This window comes from Perca fluviatilis, chromosome 16, assembly GCF_010015445.1.
Source record: "Perca fluviatilis chromosome 16, GENO_Pfluv_1.0, whole genome shotgun sequence".
Lineage (NCBI taxonomy): Eukaryota > Metazoa > Chordata > Actinopteri > Perciformes > Percidae > Perca > Perca fluviatilis.
The window spans coordinates 9,304,551-9,328,901 of record NC_053127.1 but is presented as its reverse complement, the minus strand read 5'-3'; the positions used below and the strand labels follow the sequence as shown (position 1 = coordinate 9,328,901).

At 39.5% G+C, this 24,351-nt stretch overlaps 1 protein-coding gene across 21 annotated transcripts in view; it reads left to right on the top strand.

The window, feature by feature from the left end:
• ncam1a (neural cell adhesion molecule 1a) overlaps positions 1 to 24,351 on the top strand; it is a 269,226-nt gene that overhangs the window by 217,270 nt on the left and 27,605 nt on the right. For 5 of the 21 annotated variants that reach the window (XM_039778234.1, XM_039778233.1, XM_039778240.1 and 2 more), the window contains 5 exons: positions 2,676 to 2,860; positions 3,774 to 3,870; positions 5,532 to 5,699; positions 9,933 to 10,058; positions 23,051 to 23,175. In XM_039778234.1, the coding sequence (XP_039634168.1) occupies positions 2,676 to 2,860; positions 3,774 to 3,870; positions 5,532 to 5,699; positions 9,933 to 10,058; positions 23,051 to 23,175 (701 nt within the window). Of the gene's footprint in view, positions 1 to 2,675; positions 2,861 to 3,773; positions 3,871 to 5,531; positions 5,700 to 9,932; positions 10,059 to 10,580; positions 10,584 to 13,542; positions 13,558 to 13,773; positions 13,810 to 14,018; positions 14,022 to 14,981; positions 15,030 to 18,441; positions 18,445 to 23,050; positions 23,197 to 24,351 lie in introns of all 21 variants that reach the window. The other 16 variants (XM_039778229.1, XM_039778222.1, XM_039778237.1 and 13 more) reach the window with 11 other exon arrangements.

Sequence of the window (24,351 nt, the reverse complement as noted above, 5' to 3'; positions counted from 1 at the left end):
CCATTATACTACACTTAGCATTTGTTTGCCATTGCGGGTTCTGTTAGCATTGCCGTGATTGCTCCAGCTGCCCTCGGGAGTGTGTGTTAAATGTCTTTTTTGATTGCTAAGATTTCTAAATGAAGTATCTCACTGGTAGTCATGATAAGATCTGCTGGAAATGCTGAGAAGAGGAGCTTCAGGGAAGAAAGGCAATATTGCCATCCCACAATTCCTTGCTCCTGCGATAGAAAACTCCATGTGGCCTTTCCCAGCTGACTGATTCCTATCAGTCCTGTGGATGTTCCATACAGAGATTTAACAGGTTTGATGATAACACATATGCGTGTGTAAACAAGATGTAGAATTAATCAACATTTCCTCTTTTCGTGTTCTCACTCACTGGAAGGAATTCAAGAGTTAGTACTGGGCCATATACATGTGAGATGAAATTATGATTGTATAAGTACATTTTATTCATGTTAGTAAAATGCATGCACAAACCAAAGCCTAATAGACTAGTTGGCTTTGGTCATTATTTGCTTGTCCTATATACATTTTTGAAATCGGAAGCAAAAATCCTCAAGTTGGAACTGTTAGTGCTCATGCCCGACAGGACAGGTCCTTTAGTTTAAGCCTTCTTGACCTCTTCATTCCCTGTCCCAGACACACCTTGCATGGCAGCTGGAGTCTTGTGATATTTAAGATCATGCGAGAATCGTGCAATCACATATCACACGGAAATCCATATTGTCAAGGTATGTGTGCACATGCAGCGACATTTCCATGCTTCCCATTCATTGTCTATGTATTCAGCAGGGCAATGCATTCTGGTAATGTTGCAGCAATTCATGAGAGACGGGGAGTCAAGTTGCATAAAGTTGAGGTCCAGGCTACTTTATGCAATCAGAGACATCCAGCTCGAATCACCGCCTCTCGAAGCACCCGAAAACCTTTTAATCTGACAGTTGTCGATCCAAAATGAAGACAGATTCACTAACTGCAGAGCTCATTTCTCACCTAAAATGTTTTTTTAGAACCAGTTGGGTGAACTATTTTTGTAATATAATAGAAAGGGTAACACTTTACTTTAAGTTTTCTACATAAGAGAATGAATGAATGTCATGAATACATGACACAGTAATGACACAGTAATGACACATGAACCCTAACCCTAACCCTAACCATAACTTGTCATGACAAAACCGAATGACACATACTAAAAAAGCGTTATGTCATAAACGTTTATGACTTGTTTATAATGTTTTATGACACGTTCATGACAGTGTCATGTCACTCTTATGTAAAAAACTTAAAGTAAAGTGTAACCATAGAAAGTTTTCAAACGAGCCGCCATGTAGGTCTGTTCTGAAATCTTGAAACAGACAGCCCACGAGTGAAAGCGTTCGTCTAATCAGGTGCAGCCATTGCAGTTATCAAAGGGTGTAGCCTGTTTTCTTCGCATGTCAGTGATCATTGATGAGAAACTGCTAGTCGCAAACCCCTTTAAGCATCCACTGCTACGAAGCGGGGCGATCCCTCCCGTCCAAAAACGCCCCTGTGGACACGTACTACTGTATCAGGCTTCAAGACATGCGTTTGTGTCCGCACAGCAGCGCACCGAACCAATCGGCATGCGGTGAGAAGCTACTGTACTGGCAGCTATGGGCATGGTTTAGGTGTTTAGGTGACGGCCTCGACTGTTCGTTAAAAACAACAATGGCATACATGATAGACAGATCCAATCACCTGCCAGGTATTTTTTTAAAGTGCCTGCTTTTTTTCAGACCGTTTCCAGTGGCGGCTTCTCAGATGGTTCTGTGTAACAAACCATCTGCTGCGTGTGGTTACCGACACTAGGAAGGTTTTCAATTACTTATTTTATCATAGCCAAATCCAACATGTTATGCACCCCCATGTCACCATGACTTGTAGTGTGAGCAGAACAGGAATTCTAAGATTCTGAAAGTCTTGTAGTCAGCTACAAAGGGATAAAGAAAGTGTTTTTCTGTTAGAGGTTATCAGGGAGTTAAAGCTTTAGACAAAATCCCTAAAACAAAAAAGTAAACATCCATGGTCTCATGAAAGTTAAGCTGACTAGATAAATATCCTAATCTCGATGGTGCTGTCTTAGTATTTGTGGAACAATTTTTTTTACTTTTTCTTACTTTATTCTTTTTTTGTTGAGGACTACAACTTTTTAATTATTTGTTTTTATTTATTATGACAGGCTATGTGCACTTGCCTGGTACACCAGATACAGTACTGATGTGTAGTAATGCATGGATGTACTGTACATGTTCACTTTACATTCTTAATTAAAAGACGCAGTTCCAGTCAACATTGCCTCTAAATGTTGCATAGTCTGAATTCTCTTGGGGCCATTGGTTCTCTAAATCTAAATATTTCCTTGACCTTATAAAAATTTCCAATTAAAGTGGTTGAAAAAGGAGAAAATATGTAAATGTTTTGACTATTCAGACCCATTGTATAAGCCCACCTCGAAAAATTACGCACATGCGATGTTTATCATTGTTTATAAAGGATTAAACCTTGCATTTCCCTGTGGATAGTTTATTCTCTCCTGGCCAGATGAACCAGATTGAATAAGCAAACACTTTAGATTATCAGTAAACTGTTCCAATCATGCCTGTTGTGATGTTTTCCCATCTTCACTCCCTTGTGTGTTGCTGCAGATGCTCCAAAGATCCAGGGTCGAGTGACTGTGTACACGTGGGAGGGAAACGCGGCCAACATCAGCTGTGAGGTGGAAGCTCACCCCGGAGCCTCAGTGGTTTGGTTTAGGGACGGCCTCCAGCTGCCCTCTGCCAACACCACCAACATGAAGATCTACAACACACAAAGTGTCAGCTACCTGGAGGTCTGTACTGAAATACAAAAGCACAGGGGTTGAGAGAACACATAGAGAAGTGATTTTGAAAATTAATAAAAAATTGGCAGGGCATGTCATCTTTCACATGAATAGCTAACCAGTAGTTCCGGAAGCAACTCTGAATCAAGGATCGTAATAGTAGACAAGTTATTAGGTACAGAGTGCTAGATGCTATATTAATGAACCGGTGTGTAATGATTAGTTCCTAAAATAGATATCTGTGCATCTGCATAACGATCACTTTCCAAATGAATTACTCTAGATCAGCCAGGAATAAACTGCTAAATGGCATTAAACCAATAACTAATGATTACATCCTATAAGGAAGGGATCTTCAACAGGGGGGTCCGGGACCCCCAGGAGATCATGAGAGTCAATGCAGGGGGGCGTCCAAATTATTGTTAATTTTTGAAAGAAAAATTAAAGTCTTTACATGAATCCAACATATTATTAGCAAATATAAATCCCCACTGAGGATAGGCTTACTGGCCTATAGGTAAGGTAGTCACTAAGGTAGCCATCCACAGATACAGTTCATCCTAAAGATTCACTGTGCCACATGTATGCTGAACATTAATTAAATACATACATTATTATTTGAATAGCTTAGTATTCTGTGCACAAAAGGTATGTATAAAGGCTTTAGGCTGCCTTACAAGTTATTGTAGGCACAGATTAATATGCAACTTCATTTTATACAATATATGTAGTAGGGGGTCCCTGCTCCGTCTCTCTCTCAGTTAAGGGGTCCTTGGCTTAAAAAGCATTGAAGACCCCTGCTATAAGGTGAATGTTCAAGTTCTTCACGGGTCTACTCTGTTCTGAGAAGTATTTATTTCCTTGTTCACCTGCAGTGCCTCGCCACATGACGCCAGAGTTTTTGTCTTTTTTGGTTTCTCAGATTACACCTGATTCTCAGAGTGACTTTGGGAGCTACAACTGCACAGCAACCAATGCGATGGGCACTGACTCTAAGGAGTTCCTTCTGATCCAAGCAGGTTTGTTCACCGGAAATTAAGCTTTGAATTTGGTATGCAAATTGTTCAGGATCCATTAGACGAGGTAGGTCACTCAGGACCTTGTCTAAATACAGAGTAGTCAAATTAATTGTGCTAACAACCTCTGCTGCCACTGTGTAATATACTGTAGGCCCTTTGAGGTTTTTTCTCTCTGCTTTTTCATTTGCTGCATAACTCATTAGTATACCTAAAGTGGCTCCCTCCAATTGTAGTTGGACTAAAAGAACCCAACTCAAATACATTTACGCCTTATTTTCCACATTGATATGTCAATGAAAAAATTCGACAAGTAGCACGAGGCAACCAGCTTTACTAAACAAAATGATTTCAATTTGAAGGGTAATTGAACAGTTTCTGCATGACATACTAATGCTACACAATCCAGAAAAGATCCAGTAGGCTTATCATTACAGGAGGAGGATCATTTTCTTTGGTGTTTTTGTTTGCATAATTGTGGTGAGTAGCTCTGAGAAGTTTGCAGACATGCATACGTATATGGATTGATGATTAGTTGATTCCTTCCCCTTTTAGCACAGAGAAAAAACCTCCAGTTTTGCTTTTTAATTACCAGCACTGAGCAGTAGTTTCAGACCAAAGCCTTTCATTACATCAAACAATGAGAGTGATCCATTAAATGCACAACACACAGGTGATTTTGTTCCTTGAGAGATACCAGTGCTAAAAAAATGTAAAGTTGGTGGTGTCCCCAGACCAAAAGTTTATGGCGTCAGTCAAATCAAAGGCTTTCAACCTCGTCCATCATCCGCGTGGATGGGATAAGCAAACGTCTTGGTAATCCACCTGACGTTTTAGCTCTATAGAGGCACGAGATGAAAGGTCAGAGAGTCCCTCGACTTAAAAATGCATGAACATGAACATCTTTTTCACGTGTACATTTTTTTATGAACAGTAGCCCAATTGTAAAGAGACTGTAGACCCAAAATGAATGGATTGAAATAACACCCGCCTGACATACTAATTTCCGCTAAAAGATAAAAAGACGGCATTACAGTAGCGGGTCTACAAAAGACTACTAAAGCGCGTAGGGTGCTCCATCTCTGTGACACCCATCTTCATGAATCAAAGTGCAACTCAGGCTGGAGGTAAAGCTGTTGCTGCAGGCTTCAGTCATTTGGTGACCAGAGGCTTTGGGGCACCAGGGGCCTGCCAGCACCACAATTGTCAAAGGGGTTGATTTAGAGCAGAACATTATCAGCATGTGTTGCAGTGGCCGGTATCAATCTGAGCCAACCACATCAGCTCCTCTAATGCATTTAAATGGAATTCTCTCCCTGCCAATGTACATAGACAGTTTGGTAAGGCACACATATACAGTACTGCAACCCTACATTGTAGAGACCCTGAACTCCTTTCACTCTTATAAAGGCTCAATGGCTTTATTTCAAAAGCTCTTATACAGCGACCTTAAACTTATTTACAGAATTACCTTTCAATAACTAGCTTATTAAAATGGGTTTAAAACTTTGATTGCCATTTTTTCAATGCCAAGTTGTTTCTCATGAACATTGCATACAGGGTATCCTGGGAGTTACATGCATTTTGTGAATCATTACATTGTATGAAAAGACTTCCGTGCTAGTTTTAAAAAAAATTTGGCTTTCGTCTGCGCTCTGTTGCAGAGGTGCCATCGTCGCCAGAAATTCAACAAGTGGAACCATTCTCCAGCACAGCAGTGGTAGCGTTTGAGGAGCCTGACTCCATGGGTGGAGTGCCCATTATCAAGTACAAAGTGGAATGGCGTTTGCCGGGCCAGGATTGGACTGGCAGTGAGCACGATGCTAATGACGGTGAGTCACCTATCTCTCCTGACCAAAGTTCATTGGATGGCTGATTTCTTCCTCCCTTTGGCTATCTGTGCAGTCTCAATGGTTGTACAAAATAGAATTTCAGAGATATCCCCTGTTGGGCTTTTTTTTTTTTCTTGCATCACATGATCACAAACACCTGCTGTGAGTTCAGCTCAGTGTGATTCAGTGTTGAATTGGTCTTTGAGTGCCTGAGTCATCACTACTTACACACATTTCCCCTAAAAATTCTTGAAAAATAGAATATTATTTAATTGAGCAAAGTAGGTGCAAGGGATGTTATTAAATTATCTCTTCAGGGTTAATGTTTTTTTGTCTGGTCTTTTAAGATGCGTCACCTGCATCAGCTACACCTTAGTACCCACTTGAGCTATTTTAATCCTTAGCACCCAAATGACTCCTCTTGCTTCAAATGTCATCTGGAAGAAGACGGTTCTACTCAGCATCCAATGTGTGTTAATAAATAACATCCATAAATCAGTTTAGAAATCCTGTACAAAAAGTGTTAATTAAAACTTCAGATGTTGCCTCTTAATCATAAGATTTGAACTTTGTATGTAAACAATTTATTGTAACGGTGCAAAGAGAAACTGATAAGTGACTTTTCATGGTGCAGCTTTAACAAATATATATTAGTTGTATAATGTATTGTCCAAAAATAAAAAGGGCGTAGGTGTGACAGTAGCAACATGGCTACAATATAGCTACACACAGTTTTCATTACCCAAAGCCCAATGGGAACTGTCGTGTGAAAACCTACTGTATATCCCCAATGGAAATAAGTAAAAGAAAACAAATACAACTAACCAAATCCATGAGTTTGCTTTTTTCATGAGTACATTTTTCCTCATCAACATGGTTCTTATATCTCTGGAACACTGACACATTCCTCTATCCATCCATACACATTTATTTTAGGGTTTATTTCTTTAGAGCGCATCTCAAACATAGAAAACATTTCAGCTAGCAACAACCGTTAATCCAAACATGACAGTAGCTGATGTTAGGAGGGGAGGGGGGAACACAGCGTAGCCTAAATGACAGTCAGCTCAGACACTGACAGGCCCCCAGATAATATCCACATTCCACTGAGGGTTTTGTGGCTCTTACAAATCTGGATGCTTCTCGTCTTGCCTGCCACATGGGACTTATCAGTCAGGGGCTGACAGGTTCCGCTGTCATCTCAAGGCCCAGGATCCGATGTCATGCAAGCGTATACAGTTCACAATAGACATGCACCCACATACCAACTGTAAATGTTAACAAACATATTTCATTCAACCACATTAGTTACACCACATCTGATAAATTAAAGCCTTTCCAAATCACACATGCACTGAATGGACCATGTCTCTTTTAATGTTTATAATATATATTTGTAGCGTTATTATGTTAAATCAGGAATACTAAAGGCCTAGTCTTTTTAAGCTACATGCCAGGGAAGATGTAAGTAATTTGTTACTGATAAAGAATTGTCAAGTGGCTGAAATGTGTCAATTGAAAGGATATTGAGTTTAAAGTGGCTCTCACAATATTATGAACCAGGGCTGCCATCACATGTTTGAAAGCAGTACTGCCAGATAGACATACCACACCCATCACCGTGGGACCGTGTAGATATATCCAGGGCTTAATTTGAGCCGGAACATGTTCCGGCACCTCCGATGTTGGATCCGGAACCTTTTTTATCGGATCCGGTACCTCCTGTTGTCACTATGAAAAATGTTTCGCCAAAATGAAAAAAATAAACTACTGTTTGTGTAGTGTTCAATGTTGTTATCTGTCTTGTTAGTCTTTATTCCCCATTGAAGTTCCACAGAAATCTCGTGTTTGCATTTTCGATGCGTTTTGAGGTGAATTTTCAGGGTAAGACGGAGGGGGGGGGACGGAGGGAGGGGAGGCACTTCAAGTGACACATGCGGTGGAGATTGCTGTTACTCTCGTTTCACTCGGGGAAAATGTCAAAAAGACAACAAACTTTTTCAAATACGCTGGCCAGTCGGATCCCAAACAAGCAAAAATTGTTTCCGACCGATCAAGAATGTGGAAACATTACATTTTGTACCCATGCAATGCAAGTTCTGAAATTAAAATAAACATTGCCCTGATGTACACACAGCGTTGTTTAGGCTTTTTTAGTCAGAGAAGCTGCGTAGGCAGTGTGATTTTATTTTTTGTTGTTCCGTTACCTCCAACCCCCGTTTTGAGTCGCCGGACCCACCCCCGCTCTGCGCTCCGGGACCTCCCACTTTACAAATTACCCTGTAAACCTGTCTATTAATTAATATCATATGTGTTATATGCATATCTTATATGGTCTGAAGTAAACATTAATACAACCGTAGCTAAAGTTATGATGCAAATAGACTAAAAATACCCAACTTTGCTATACCATAATGGCAACAGGCTTGTTGTCATTTCCTATATTTTATTATTATTGTCAACAAATCCCATTAAACATACCAAAACGAACAATGTGTTAGTCTATCTCTTAATACTTTAACTTCTCTACCCAGTCTGTGGCACTTAGCACCAAGCCCTTTCATTCTTACTGAAAAAGAAAATCTTAAAAACCGGTCACAAATGCATTCGTCTATATACACGACGTTCCACTTCTGGGATTGCTCCGGTGCCGCCGGATGTCCCTCATTTTGCCCCTATTTTGCAGAGGCGCTGTTGCTCCGTATTGCGCCTAGAACCGCCCATGACGATTGTGATTGGTGTAAAGAAATGCCAGTAAACCAGAGCACATTTTTCTCCCATTCTTGAATGCTGTGTGGACTCACCAGACCCTCCTATGCAGCGCTGTGGAGGAAGGTCTGGCAAAGCGAGACTACAAATGCATAGTTTCATTTATTAAGTGGCAAAACAATTTCCTAAAATAGCTAGACACTGCGGTGGGTAAAATAAATACTGCATTCGTTGGGGACAGCAGGAAGGTGCGCATGGGATCGACTGAATATAATTACAGTCAGCCTGGTCATGGTAATGAGGCAATACATCACAGTGTAGCTTATTGATGTGTTAATAGTCAAATTAATAGTTTAATAGTTTTTGGACAAGAATTGAGTTATATGGCACACAGGGGGGAAAAAATCAATCTTTGTCTAAATGTTTGTCTGTCACAAACAATTGTTTTGGTCCAAATTCCATTTAACTCCATTTTGTTTGGTTAGGGACAACACATTTTATAGACGAATAGCTCAAAATCTCAAATAGGCCAGGGCACTGTTGGGGTTTATTGTTACATTGAATGTGAAACAAGTTCCATTTTGCAGCTTTAAGGCTGTAACCTTGGTCCATAATCATTCAGGCTATTGTTTGTATGTTTCCTTAATTGCTCAAAGATGAATTTCTCTATCTTAATGCTGCACTATGAATGCATTGTAGCAACACAATGATGAACACACAACAAAACCAGTCAAATTTGTTACTATTGTTATGATTTGTGGCAATAAACTTTAAGAGAAGCCGAGGAAACCAGCACGTGGTAATCATTGGTAAATTACTCCGGGCCGGCTGTAAATCTCATCTAAACATGAAAGGTTTCTGCCGTGACATCAGTTTCACCGATACCGGTGGTGCTAAAAGCCCACTCATGAATGAATTTGGCCTTGTGCTCTTTAGCCCTATTCATAGTTTCCCCAACAAAGTCAAAGGGTTTATTGTCATTCTGTATGCACAGTTATAAACAAGTTTCCCTGTACAATGAAATTCTTCCTTTGCTTTCCATTCTAAATGATGTTTATGAGGAAACACGAGGTATACAGAAATAAATCCAAGAGTTCAAGAGCATTTGCTACGGAGGGCACCGTGTTGATAAATACTCTACTTGCATGATTATTCTGAAAGTCCTTCACATGGAGATATTAATGTGAAGCACATTTACAATTTTCTCTGCTGTTTTGCACCGCGGCCATGAAAGTTGTGTTCCACAGTGAGATATCTACGACGGAGCATTAGGGCCACGTCAAGGGAAAATAAATTAAGGAGGAAGACTGCTAGGAAGACTAGTAGTTTGGTTTATTCTAAAAAGTCCGACTTGATTCTTGAAATATCAAGTTTTTTCTCGACATGTCGATATTATTCTCGAAATGGGTTTTTGCATCTCACACACATTAGGACATAAAGAACATATATTGCTGCCCATATTCCTTGTTTTATTCTTCGTTCCCTGTATACCTGCATTGAATAACGGCACATCACTTCCAACAGAAATGACCACGATCACCATCGTTGGCCTGAAGCCAGAGACCACCTACGAGGTCAAGATGTCCGCCATCAACGGCAAGGGCGAAGGCGAGAGCAGCCTGGCCAGCACTTTCAAGACCGAGCCAGTCCGTAAGTACTGCCCTGGCTGCTTGTATCCCTGCTTTCAGTAAGCACTCCTCTGACCCCCCCATGCTTTGCCCCTAAACCGCCTGCTGATGTCTAGCTGAGCCCAGACGCTCTCACCCCTACTCTCCTCTATTCTCAGTCCAAGAGTCCCAATGCAGTCCTTTTTTTTCCAGCCAGGCGAGAAGGATTGATCATTCACAATGCCACTGCCACTTCATAATCCAACTTGGTTAATAGTGGTAACTATGCAAAGCATACTGTGTGTCCTTCATCACTGAACCGTATTGTGTGCCTTTTTCCCTTTAAATGTTTGCAGTGTGCAAGGCAAACCGTGCCTCCTTCCATTTCGCAGAGCTCTGCGTTTTTAAACCCACAACGCAGGTGATTTAGTAAAAGCTTTCTGGAAAGTACTTGGCCATGTCTAGGGCTGATTTATACCTCAGTGAGAAGAAGTGTCAACTGTGTATTTATAGTTCAGTGACAGCGTGCATTGTTATTATAGCAGCCAGGGGTCAAGCCCTGCAGAAGGTTGTTTATATTTTGTGAAGGAAATGGCAGCGCATGATGAAATGTTGGAGGTGGAGGGAATTTTCAATCTCACTGTGTTTGGAAGAAAGGAGAAAGAGTCGCCAAGGGAGATACAAGGAGAATACCTATACATGTCAGACAGATGAGGGAAGTTTGACGTCGCCCTCCGTGTTCTCACCATTTAAGTTTTTCTTGGTGAATAATCTGGCGTCAAATCACAGCTGTGTTAGACATATGGGATCATCTGCAAGCTTACAGCAAAGAGCAGGTGCGCAACACCTGTCATCACAAACAGAATGTGTCGGCTTGACATAAAATTCGTACCTTTTGTGTTTATTTATCTGCAACAACATGTCAGATAATGCGTTCTCACTGAAGTATGAATTAGGCCCAATAGAGCCCAACAGCTGCTCTTATACTAAGCTGAGAGGGTCTCTCCTATACAGAAGACAACGGTCATCTCTAAGATCTGATTTACATTTATCCAGTAAGTGTTTAATATAATACCAAATAATTGCAACATGTCATTGTAACATGGGAAAATAGTCTCACTTCTTAAAAGCATTGTGTGATAATGGACATTCATGTAGTTGTTCCATATGTTTAATTGCAGAAATATGGTATTAGTTATTGAACAGCTGTGAGCAATCACTCTTTATGGTAAGGCAGACACGCTAATTCAATCCATTATGGACTGAAATAAGTCATCAAGAAGGCAGCATGAGAATTATTTGAACAGTCTTCACAATATGGCAATGTACTGAAGAGGATTAGGGACACAAGTGAAAAAATGTATTGAGTTCTGAGTTTAGAGTCAGAATTATGAAAATAAAGTCAGAATTCTGAGAATAATGTCAGAATTATGACTTTTTTTACTTAAAAAAATGTCAGAATTCTGACTTTATTCTCAGAATTCTAAGATTAAAGTCAGAATTCTGACTTTATTCTCAGAATTCTAAGATTAAAGTCAGAATTCTGACTTTAAACTTAGAACTGAAAGACATTTTTTTCACATGTGGCCCTAATCGTCTTCCGTAGCATGTGCTCGTATCAAATGATAATGAGGCGAGAAACTTATCCATCCATCCATCTTCATCCGCTTATACGGGGTCGGGTCGCGGGGGCAGCAGCCCCAGCAGGGGACCCCAAACTTCCCTTTCCCGAGCCACATTAACCAGCTCCGAATGGGGGATCCCGAGGCGTTCCCAGGCCAGGTTGGAGATATAATCCCTCCACCTAGTCCTGGGTCTTCCCCGAGGCCTCCTCCCAGCTGGACGTGCCTGGAACACCTCCCTAGTGAGGCACCCAGGGGTCATCCTTACCAGATGCCCGAACCACCTCAACTGGCTCCTTTCAACGTGAAGGAGCAGCAGCTCTACTCCGAGCTCCTCACGGATGACTGAGCTTCTCACCCTATCTCTAAGGGAGACGCCACCCACCCTCCTGAGGAAACCCATTTTGGCCGCTCATACCCTGGATCTCGTTCTTTTGGTCATGACCCAGCCTTCATGACCATAGGTGAGGTAGGAACGAAAATTGACCGGTAGATCGAGAGCTTTGCCTTCTGGCTCAGCTCTCTTTTCGTCACAACGGTGCGATAAAGTGAGTGTAATACCAACCCCACTGCACCGATTCTCCGACCAATCGCCCGCTCCATCGTCCCCTCACTCGCGAACAAGACCCCAAGGTACTCAGACCACCAGCTTCATTTTCACCGTGGCACTGCTCTGGCGGTCAATTCTTCAGCTTAAGCTGATAGCTTTTGTGATATAAGTGTTTATGTTGAACACTGTCATCCAAAATGTTATCTGTAATCAAGTACTAAACCACTTTATTTGGAGATTAAACCGAAAGTGAGCACACCAGGAAGGTTGGTAATAATCCCTCATCGTGGAACTCTGTCCATGCTCTACTACGCTAAGCACAGTGGGTCAAAACTGAACCAGAAAGTCGAAAGTCTCTAAACTATATGATGGGTGTTTGCAATGGACAGTCTTGGTAATAAATGTAGTTTGCTTATGTTTTCTGATCGTCTGACTCACCAGACTGTCTTTCTTGCCCTATGATTTTCTGAATTTTCTCGTTCGGTAACATGCAATTATTACTGATAAAACGATGACTTTACTGAAAGAAGACCCAAATGCTAATAAACCAGACTTATCCGTAAATCCTTCTATCCAGTGCAGAGCTAGTTTACCCAGGCTACAATTAGAAGGCAACAGACCTATTTCTCAGTCAGCATCTCAAATCAGGGTCATGAATACATCTTTGTTTTAGTTTGTACCAGCCTCTCGTCATGCTTCCATCTGTGCTTCATCACCTCACTGCTTCTGTAGAAAAAGCCGTCCTCAGCATCCTCTGTATTTTGCCCAGATCCCTAAAGATAGAGGCTTTGTCCTACTTCAAGATGTTTCAGCAGAAACAGTGTCGGATGGATTTATTGAGATCACACACATCTATCTATAAATTATTTTATTAAATGTACAAACTGGAGGTTGAGCTCAAAGTTAACTGAATTTATCATTTAGAGAAATGAAATGAAAAAGGAAATGGAGGAATCAGCATGCACGTTGCCATTTAATGTGTTAATAATTATTAGTTATAATACATCAGAGTAGCAATATTGTCATCCAGAAACCCAGTGTTCTTAAAAAAAAAACACTGAATCCCTCCAACGATCACATCTGAGCATGAAGTCATTAGAAAGAGAACTTTGTAATTTGTAGGGGATATATAGCACCAGCATAATCAAAGTCCAAGTTAGCTGCAGAACAAAGAGAAGCAAGACAGAGAGCCCGATAAGACACAGTAGCAGTGTGCCAGTGGGATAACGATGTAGCACGAAAGTGTTGCCCTCTTTCATTGTTCACATATCTCATTTCATTGTGTTTCTTCTTTTTGTTGTATTTTGTTCTCATCATGGTTTCCCATCTGTTCTGTATTCCACTGGACTTCTCAGAGTATTCTTTCACAAGTAAGTTTCATTTCTCTCTGTCTTGTCTACTTTATTTTCCTGTGTATATCTCCACTGCATTTATTTGTTTTACTTTGACCATTCTCTCCATATGAGAACATTGTTTTGATGATTGAAAAATGAAAGGCTTCACAAAGATCATCACCCAAAACCCCCTAAAACATTGAATTGTCTTTTTCCCACGGACTCATTGCATTACCTGTTTTCATTTTCCAGACGACAGTCCATTCCGTTACTCTAATGCGGTTTCAGGTTTGTTTAGCGATGTGATAGATTGATATGACAGTCTTACAGTACAGCCTATAGAAAGTGAGTTATTTGTACCCTAGTCCTTAGTGCTGCCGTTGCTTCTTTAGTATTGCTTACCCGTAGCATCTTTTTTTTTTTGGTGTCTCTCTAGTACAAAGTATATTGTGTACTGCAGCAGTTCAGGTAATGGGTGTTATATCAGCTCTTTAAAGAAGGTAGACTTCAGAGACCACAAAGAGGAATACAGTTGTATTATGTGGTAATTAACGTGGAATTAGAATACTTACTGGTAATAATGTTAAAAGCAGGGCAACCTTGCACATAAATGGCCCCGTGTGTAAACATAAGGTTTAAATATTCAGAACTTCAATTCCCAGAAATCTATAGGATTCCCATTTGTGCTCACGGTGTGCTTTTATTTTGTCACTGTAATTTGGCCATTCGACTTGATGACAATTGAGTCTCAAAGGTGACAAGAATGCATACTAAGGACTGTAAATGGTTTCCTAGTTTCTGTTCAGGTGCAGGTGGTGAAAAGCTGCAGCTTTCTTTGGACAGAGCGTATCCACACTGCTGCATCTTTTTTGTTGCTGTATAGCATTCAGTTTTGAACCAATGAGATATGCATTTTTTTAAATATTAGGCTACCTTTGGCACTATCTCTGGAGAATAATAGTGTGTGATGTTACAGACAGACTGTAGTTCGGTTAACATACATGAAAGAAACAATTATTTCCCACAATTTGCCACCGTAGATAACCAAAGTGAGTTTAGTAAGTTTAATGTATAGTATTATTATTGGTTTTGTTGAACATAAATACTGTATACATTACAGTGATGATGACAGGTGTTATGTCGACGAGTAACCACCTGAGCCCCGCTGAGCTGCAAGTTGATCGTCCTCCCCTCGTCTAGCCAAGTTTGAATATCGTTTCTATGTCCAGGATCACATGGACATTCCTATTACACAGGATGTAATGAAAAAACGCAATGTGTATGCGTTGTCGCGTCACAGTGGATGTGTAGAGTGGAGACATTTTTTCCACAAGAATGTTCCAGAATAATTCCTTATCACCAAGACCAGTATAAAAAACAAAAGTGAGCCCCGCACTGACGGAGTTGCTCTTGTTTAGGAGAACTCCAGCTCTGCTCACCATGTTTTCACCATCTTTCAGTTTCATCAGAGATACCAACCACTATTGCTGCCACCACTATGGCCATTAGTGAGTATGCCAGTCGCGCAGTGTGCAGTGTGTCTCTCTCCACCTCTGTCTCTCTTACCTGCTTGGCCTCCCAGTTAATGTAGATGTTCATTTATTTCTCGTGTGTGTGGCTCATAGGAGAGCTCATACTGTGCACCCACTGTAGAGTAGCCATGGCAAAATAAGTGTGACAACTTATGAGCTTTGCTAACACTAGATTACAATTTTACTAACATTTGTCAAAGACATGAAGGTGTGCCTTTTAACAGCCTGACTATAGTGTTGTGTATGAAATAATTTACAGTGTGTTTGTTTAAATCACAGTTCTGTACATACTTCATACTCCTCTGATTGTGGTGCAATGATTTTAGAGTAGGTTATACTATGTCTGCTGTGACCAGTGGCTCAGTGGCAGTGGTGGAAGAAGTACTCAGATCTTTTACTTACGTAGATATTACAGTGCAGAAATACTCTTTTATGTTTACGTTTAAGTAAAAGTCTTGCATTCAAAAGGTTACTGAAATAAAAAGTACAAAGTACACTTAAAGTACCAAAAGTGTAAGTACTCAGTGTGCTGAATGGCCCATTTCAGAAAAATATACAGTATATTATATTACTGGATTGTAATTAGTGATGCATTAATGTCACCTTAGTGTTGCAGCTGGTAAAGGTGGGGCTTATTTTTTTACAGGTAGCTTGTGAACTTCACCAAGTGATCAATAAAGTTGTATCTTAACCTTTAATAATACATCACAATGTATTTGTTGATATTAATTTGTTTTAATCTCAAAGGTAACAAATAAAGTAAGGAGTAAAAAGGGCAATTTTTCCTCTGAGATGTAGCTGAGAAAATGTATAAAGTAAAATTTAAAATACAAGTACCTCAAAATTGTACCTAAGTACATTTTTTAGGTACATTAATTTAGTTACATTCCACCACTGATCAGTGGCTACTGTGCTGACACTGAAGACACTGTATCATACAACATGGTCATGGCACACAGCATTTTGGCAACAGTAAGGGATAGAACACCTTATGGTGTGTTTGTGTCATACAGAAATTTACTGTAACTTCCATTTTTAAGTACCATTTAAAGGAAGAGAAACATGATTCTTTCCAGGGGTTAATCTGATTCATGGAGTACTGTCAGGATATAGTGACAGATTAAGCAAACATAACAAAAGGGTTTTTTTCGGAAAGTTACCAACTGTGGCTTTCATTCCAACATCAAACTGGTAAATCCAAGTCAAGTCTATCATTCAAGGTCACTAAACACTCATGTTTTAATGGAAATAATTTTGCCCTCACAAAACATAGCTATATCACCACATCGGAATGTATTTAGTATGCAAATTACACTACTAATTAGTAACACTTATAGTCGCCATCTTGGATTGTGAGATGACAGAAGTGCTTATAACCACTGATTGGTTTGGAAATCTGCTATTCATACAATTCATTTCAGTTTTTCATCTAAATGTTTTGGTCAGTTGTTAAGTCGTTCTGATAGTCTACCTGGATGCATGACTGTACAAAACACAGGGAGGTATCACCCTGCAAAAATGCTTTTTCCTCCCCTTCCCGCTACCTACCGAACCTAGTTCTGCCTCTCTTCCATCTACATATTGTAGTTCTTATCAAAACCACTCTGTCGCTTTAGAGCCCCTCAATGTTTCCTATCATTGTGTCCATTCACAGTACCAGATCATCTGTCATTCATGACAGTGCAGTTCAACCTAGTCTTGAGGGAAAAAAACAACCAGGAAATACACTGAGCTTTGCCTGTTTAGAAATCCTGCACAGCCATTGAGATAACAGATGGGTGACTGACTCTGATAAGGAACACCTAAAACCTCCTGCTGATATATTATCATTATTTTGTGCAAAGAGCCTGCAAAATTATAAGTGATAGCTCATTTAAGCAACTAACCCATCTGACTACTTACTGCTTTAATTCCTTAAGCAACATTTGAGGTAAATAAACCTGACTTGTGTGTTTGGTACTACTGGGGTAATTGTTGTATGTCTATTGCTCCTTTTTAAATGAGATCCTGATGTATTGTATGCAAATTGTATGTCCTTGCAGTGTTCCCTAACTACATTTCTCCCTTTTAACTCACCTTTTAATATCACGTGGCTTTACATTAGATTCACCTAGGATGTAGTTGTTCATAGTAATTGTTATTTTTCCAAGTGCATTAGTCAGAACAAATGTCACCAATGCTTTTAGACCGTCATCTGATAACAGACCTTGTTTCTCCTGATGTCCCATGTGTTCATACTGTTGTCTGCTGCGTTGTGTATCATATTTAGTTGGCATGGTTTGTATTCTCAAAGCTGCAGAGTTTCCTCTGTTCTTCTTTTGACCCGGATTTATTGTTTTGTTTTCACAATCTTCAATTTGTCTTTAATGGCAGTCATGGTGTTAGAGCTGACCAAAGTGACCATATTTCAAATTCAGATCGGGATTAATGTCGCTGTGTAAAATATCAGGATGAAAGAAGATTTGTCAGAGGAAAGAATTTCGATTATCTGGATGCATGAGGCAGTTCCGGATGTCCAGTTTTGGTTGTATTTTAAATCTATATCTTAAAGCTATAGTGCATAGTTTCTGTCGCCCCCATGAGGAATTCTAAGTAATGACAACAACACTCTCGGTGTGTCCACATGATACAAGCCTTCTGTGATCCTCCTCCACGCAGTTGCTAGTAGCCAAAGACGACACGGAGGATTAAAAAAACATGGTGGACTCTTCAGAAGAGGTAATGATCTTGACTCGAGTTTCTGTGCGGGAAAGTCACCGGACGCCACAATCTTCTCAACACAGCCATACTGAGAAATCCAGAGAGAGTTGTGTGGAGCTGATAGTCTTAAAGCAACACTATTTAACTTGTAGCTGTAGTTCCAATGAGACAACCTGTAGAGGGACCGAAGCGGGAGAAGTTACATGTTGTTTAATTAGCTTTGTAGCAACTCATTTGGCAACGACTTGAATGTAACGGACGTTCAATAATATCAAAAAGTTACACACTAAATCTTAAAAGTAAGTTTGTTTGTATATATGTATTTAGTGATCTTTCCAAAAACCAAAACCAAAAGTCTGGAACTGCTTCATATATTTAGCAACATGTTTCTTTTTTTCTTTTTTTTTATATGTATTCAAAAAAATGGATTTATGTATTTCTCTTGGTTGTTTGTGTTCCCTTTGTGTCATTTTGTCTTTAACACTCTTGTTCATTTGTTTATTCTGTTGACATGTTTTCATCATTTCACACATGTTTTGTATGTTTTCCATGTGCCCCGCGCCTCTCCCCCCCCCCCACCCTCCTTCTTCTATATTTTCCCATCAACCAATCATGTGCGTGCACATCATGTGACTTTGTCATGTGGCTCTTGCATGGTGCTGATGATGTCGTCTCCGCTGGCCAACAGAAGGTAATTTGATTTTGTTTAGTTTGGGATCATCCAAGAGACATTTCTTAAATTAGATTCAAAGGCAAAACCTTAAAACACTTTCACTTTTATTTGGCCATTTTTCATCCGTCTTTAGGCCATTCTGTTTATATTTAGTAAACATTTAGTAGGCTAAACATGCACTCCAACAGTATTTCATCATCTCATTCATCTTAAGACTTTCTCTTCCTTCTAGCCAACTATGATCTTTTTGCCCATTGTCCATCGCATGAAGATTACATTATGCAAGACTAATTGTCCTCTTAGTGCCTTGGTAAAAAGTGATTCTATATAAGCAATCTAAACTACTAATTTAAGAAATACACACATTCTGTTTCCTGTGGTTAACAGCTAGCTTGATGCAGCTGTGTTCGGCTTGCATTTACACCTGCATTAACCTGCAGATTTGTCCCTATCCAGGTTAGATACCCAGATAAAGATTGCATGTTAACACCAGGTGGAAATGGGGTCTTTGATTTGACTTCTCCAGAGAGTTACATCTGAAGCTATTTATTACAGCATGTCCTTCAACTCTCTCTCAAAGTGAACTACATCATGAACAAGACGTTTTGATGTTACCCATCTGTGAACTCAATTTCTCATATGGTTGCTCCTTTCCATTGAGGCACCAAGTCATTTAAGGTGGATGGATTGCTAAACTTCTTGTAATGGAAAGAAAACATGTGGCTTGACACTCAAACAAAAATATCAATCAATCATATGCTTTGAAACACAGTGGTGGAGGAAGTGTTCAGATCCTTTACTTAGGTCAAAAGTACTAATACCGCACTGTGAAAATACTCTGTTACAAGCAAAAGTCCAAGTTGAACATGTTACTTAAGTAAAAGTATAGAAGTATCATCAGGAAAATGTACTTAAAGTATTAAAAGTAAAAGTACTCAATGCAGAGAAACCCTCACATTTTAGAAACTGGAAACAATCAAAACCGTTCTGTCAATCAGTAATCGGCTCATCATTTCAGATGGACTTGTAGGCCGTTATATTGTTGGGTAATTTAATTTATAATAAAACATTGTATTTTATGTACAAAAGTCTTAATGTGTACCTGAGTAAATGTACCTAATTACGTTCCACCACTGGAAACACACCAAAATACCTGTTCAGATTAGGTGTAGTAAATTGCAGTTATGCAACAGATGTAATTGTTGTTACATTTCATTCCATCTGTCTTTTTAAATCTCACTTTGCACTTGTTCTCTCACTTTGGTTACTTAGACGATGAGATTGCTAAGGTTCCACATGTCTCCATCAGCCAATCATAGAAGGGCTGGTTTAAATGTTTAAACTATTTTCCCTTTATTTAAAAATCAAGATTAGTGGTATTATGAATGAAGAACTGGATTAGCTGGAAGAAAATTAACAAGATAATGTAGCACTGTATTAGCAGGGATTAGTTAAGGTACAACAGCGCTAGTAGATCCATTTTAATCCAAACACAATTTAAATGTTTTGATTAGCTGGTGTGCTATTCCTTGTCTTTCCTGTTTATACGAACCTAGAAATTAAATTAGAAATGTGGTGGTTTTGACAGCCTTCATTTTATTTGTTTTGTTTAGCTTTAAATTGTTGCAAAATATACTTCCAGGTAGCATAAGGAATCACAAATTTGGATTTGTGAAACCAGCAGCTTTTGTTTTATACAAAACTTTACCTTTTTTTTTCTATTTCCCACTGCATTTTGAATGGCATTTAAACATCACAAGAGCACCCTCACAAAGTGCCACTGTCTGCAATCTGCATCTCTCGCACTGTTAAGCATAATCCTCATACTCATCTCCAAAGCTAACTTTTCTTATTTTCCCCCAAATGATCTACTGTAGCACACAGTGTTTCACTTAATGGACTCACAGCAGCTCATTGCATTACTGCAGCATGCAAGTTTATTCCCTGTTCCTCGTTGCATCCTTCTTCGTCTTGTTCTGCTGTCAACAAAACTAAAATAAAGAATGTCACTATCCAACAGCATGTTTTCAATAACTCTTGTTAAATTCTATCCACTTTATATCTCAATGTATGCTGGAAGATAAGGGAGGATGCTGTATTAGATTGGGCTACATGTGGAACCACGCTTCCTACATGTGTTTCCGTGCAGGCCGTTGGGCAGCGCTGATGTTTCCCCTCCCAATGTGTAGCAGCACCCAAAATGTCCAGCCTGCACTGAGAGGCTTCTCATTCTAACCACCTCTTTCTCTGTTTTAGACTCAAAAATGACCTAAGTGAGATTGATGCTTGTTAATAACAATGCTGAATGTATCAATGTCTATCTGCCACCATGTTACCACTGCTGTTACTAACTAACTCTGTCTGATTCACTTCCAGCATCTGTCATGCTCACTACAATCTAGTGGAATGCAGTTTTCAAGCACTGCAATCAAATTATGAAAAAGTGCCTTCATGGATTTTCATTTAATTAACTACAACCACTAACACATATTTTTGGACTGTTGAATAGTCGCTGCGGAAACATGAATGCTGACAATTTTTCTGTGTATTTGAAATGTTGCCAATGTTATTTTATTCCTTACCTCAGTGACTTCCCAAACAAAGCCATATGTTCAAATCTGCATCATGTCTTTGATTATGTCAAATATAAGATTTAATTATGAGAAAAAAATGTTTTAGATTATTGGCACAGGGCAAATGCTGTAACATCATGTAGTAGTCTATTTAATAAGATCCCATGGCTAACTGTGTGCAACCAGTATGTACATAATTAATGAGTTAGGGTTGCTAGTCTCCTCCCTTACAGCCATTACAATAGCATGAGTTAAAGCCACTACACATGCTCACAAAACACCTCAACCTTCCCTCCCACAAGGCTATGTATATATTATTAAAAGTAATAGAGAAACATGTCCAATCAAGGCCCAAGGCTCATTATCCAGTGACCCAGCAGTCATTACTCAGAAGGACAGAGCAGATAATGAGGAGCGTCAAGGAGAACAACACCGCAGCCACTGGCTCTGAGGCATCCACAATCCTCTGTCCCTTCAAGCTGCCCTTAAAAAGATGTTCCACCCAAAATCTATCTGTGATAATACTCCGTCACCGAAAAGTGACTTTATGATGGTCTCCAAACTAAGCAACATAATGTTCTTTCAAAAATACCCATATTAGTGTTTTCTGATCTTAAAGCCCTACAGTATAGGCAGGATAGCATTGATTGTCAGTGCCTTTCAAAACGGTTACAAATCACCATTACAAAAATGATTAACTTGCCACAGTTAAAGTTTGGTTTGGTTTAGGCACAAAAAAACTACTTGGGTAGAGTTATGGAAAGATCATGGTCATAGTTTAAAGAAACAAACCAAAAATGACTGTTGGTGAGAAACAGAAAACCAACAGCAGTCTCCTATGTCAAAGATCAACAGTTTGTGACCCATTCATCAACCTCTTAAAAAGGGTTTTGAGGTGCTACAATAGCCGTGTTTCCATTAACGTATTTTGGTGCGCATTTTGACGTACCGCATTAGAAAAGCTGTATGGAAATGAAAAAAATTTGATAAAACTTCTTTAAATGCACAAAAACGTTTTCAGGCTCGCTTGAGTTTTTTTTTTTTTTGTGCCTTTGTCGAAAAAGAGTTGATGCGCTAAATGAGATATGTAAACACCTTTTACCGAATAATTTCTGACGTAGCGAACATTTAACTCACATGACTGATCAGCTGTTTTCACTGTCAGTGTCCTCCCCAGGTATTCCCACAATGTGTCTTCATCTCAGGACCGCATGAAGCATGGCCAGTAGTAGCTGACATGAAATAACAATTAAAACGTGTTATATTCTTCCAAAAACAGTTGCTGGAAACGTACCTAATTAATAATTTTTTTTTGGGCCAATTCAAACGTTAAACACTTCAAATTTTGCCTGACCATTGAATGGAAACACAGCTAATGTTCCCCCTTTGCTTCTTACAGGCAAGAGTCAAAATTTATAGAACCACTAAAGGTCCTTGTCAGGGAAATGTAGACGTAGATCATATTTGGGCATTAGAATTTCCTAGATAATATAACTATATAACATATATAACTGATGAGAACATTGACCCCAAAACCTTCATCTGTCCCTGGTAAAACATTGGGTTTGATGCTCCATGCTATCCCTTTAGCATACACTATGTATTTGGTTCTCATTTCATGTCCTATCGATATATATATATATATATATATATATATATATATATATATATATATATATATATATATATATATATATATATATATATATACATATAGCATGTAGATAGCATGGAGCACCGGAGCCAACGATCTGCAGGGATTTGAATTTAAGATTTAGCTGTCTGTGGTCTGATCCTTAATCAGTCCGTAATTACTACCTCCTCATCTGCAATGTCCTCTGATGCTAGTTGTGTAATCATCTTAAAACAGTATAGGTTGAACTGTCAATTTAAGTTCTAGCTTGTTTGATCTCAAAGACACAAGCACACTTGAACACACGAGGAAGGTTAGAAGCACAATAGGTAACTTGTATTTAGTGGCTAAGGATGGTGTTGATGCGACAACCATATTTATGTCAACTAATTATAATTGCTTGGTTTGTCCTGTGTAGGGGAACCCAGTGCCCCCATACTAGAAGTCAAGGTCCAAGACAAGGGCAATACTCTTAAGGTCAACTGGATCAAACAGGACGACGGCGGTTCCCCAATTAAACACTACCTGGTCAGATACAAGGCTGTGAGTATCCCGAACAAGGAGGTAATTTGGGACCACTTTGCTGCTTTTTTTCCCCTAATTCTTGCAATGGTTTATAATAGTTCTTGGAAATGTTAACCAAACCAACTGGAAGCACAAATAAACGTATAGCCGCTGCCAAAAATGACACCTGAAAACTGCTCCAAAGTACATTAAGACTAGCCTCGTGAGACCGTCCTGATCTGGCGAGCACCAGTTTTCCACTCGTAGATCAGTCTGGCATCTTGAGATAGAGAAAATTTGGAGCCGTTCGCCAAACGAACGGGCCAATCAGCGTTGCTTTTGAGGCAGGTTTAGGTGGTGATAGACAGATGGTTTATCCAATCAGCTAACCAGTATTTAGTAGTAGCCCTAATTCTGTTATCTGCTCGCTAATGCTTTTTCTCTTGGATCCTTCTTTTGGAATATGGACCGGGAACCTGAAAGGGGGCCTTTTATTCCTAAATTCTCGTTACACAAACGGCAAATATCCTTTACCGACATGTTGCTTGCTTGCTGAGCTGGGGTTTTTTTTTGCGATTTTTTTTTTTTTTTTTTTTTTGAATTAATTGATATTGGCAAATGCGAACCAATCCATCTGGCGGAATGAGGTTACATTAAGACACTTTTTCATCAAAATGTTGAAGAATTCTTTTAATGCATGGGAAACTTAATTCCCTCCAAAATTGTTTTCTCATGCATTACATTACATGTCATTTAGCTGACGCTTTTATCCAAGGTGACTTACAATTGCTATATACAGTATGTCAGAAGTCGCATGCCTCTGGAGCAACTAGGGGTTAAGTGTCTTGCTCAGGGACACATTGGTTGATATATCGCAGTGGGAATTGATCCCAGGTCTCCCACACCAAAGGCATGTGTCATATCCACTGTGCTATCACCACCGTTGCAGTGGTCATGTCTTGGTTGTGTGTTGCCTCCATGAAGTTTTACAAATTCAGATTTTAGGCAGTTAAACTGATCCATCCCTATCCTGATACCTAACATTCCTTAACAACCACTCACCGTTACCTTCCAAATGAATGTTTTTCTTCCCATTTTGTTGTAAATATATGATCATTGTCAAGTTCTATATCAGTTAGATTATTTTTCTTTTCACGTGTCTTGGGCTAAAAAAGGCGCTACAAATTTCTGGTCCCAGATAATCTTCCAGTGGAA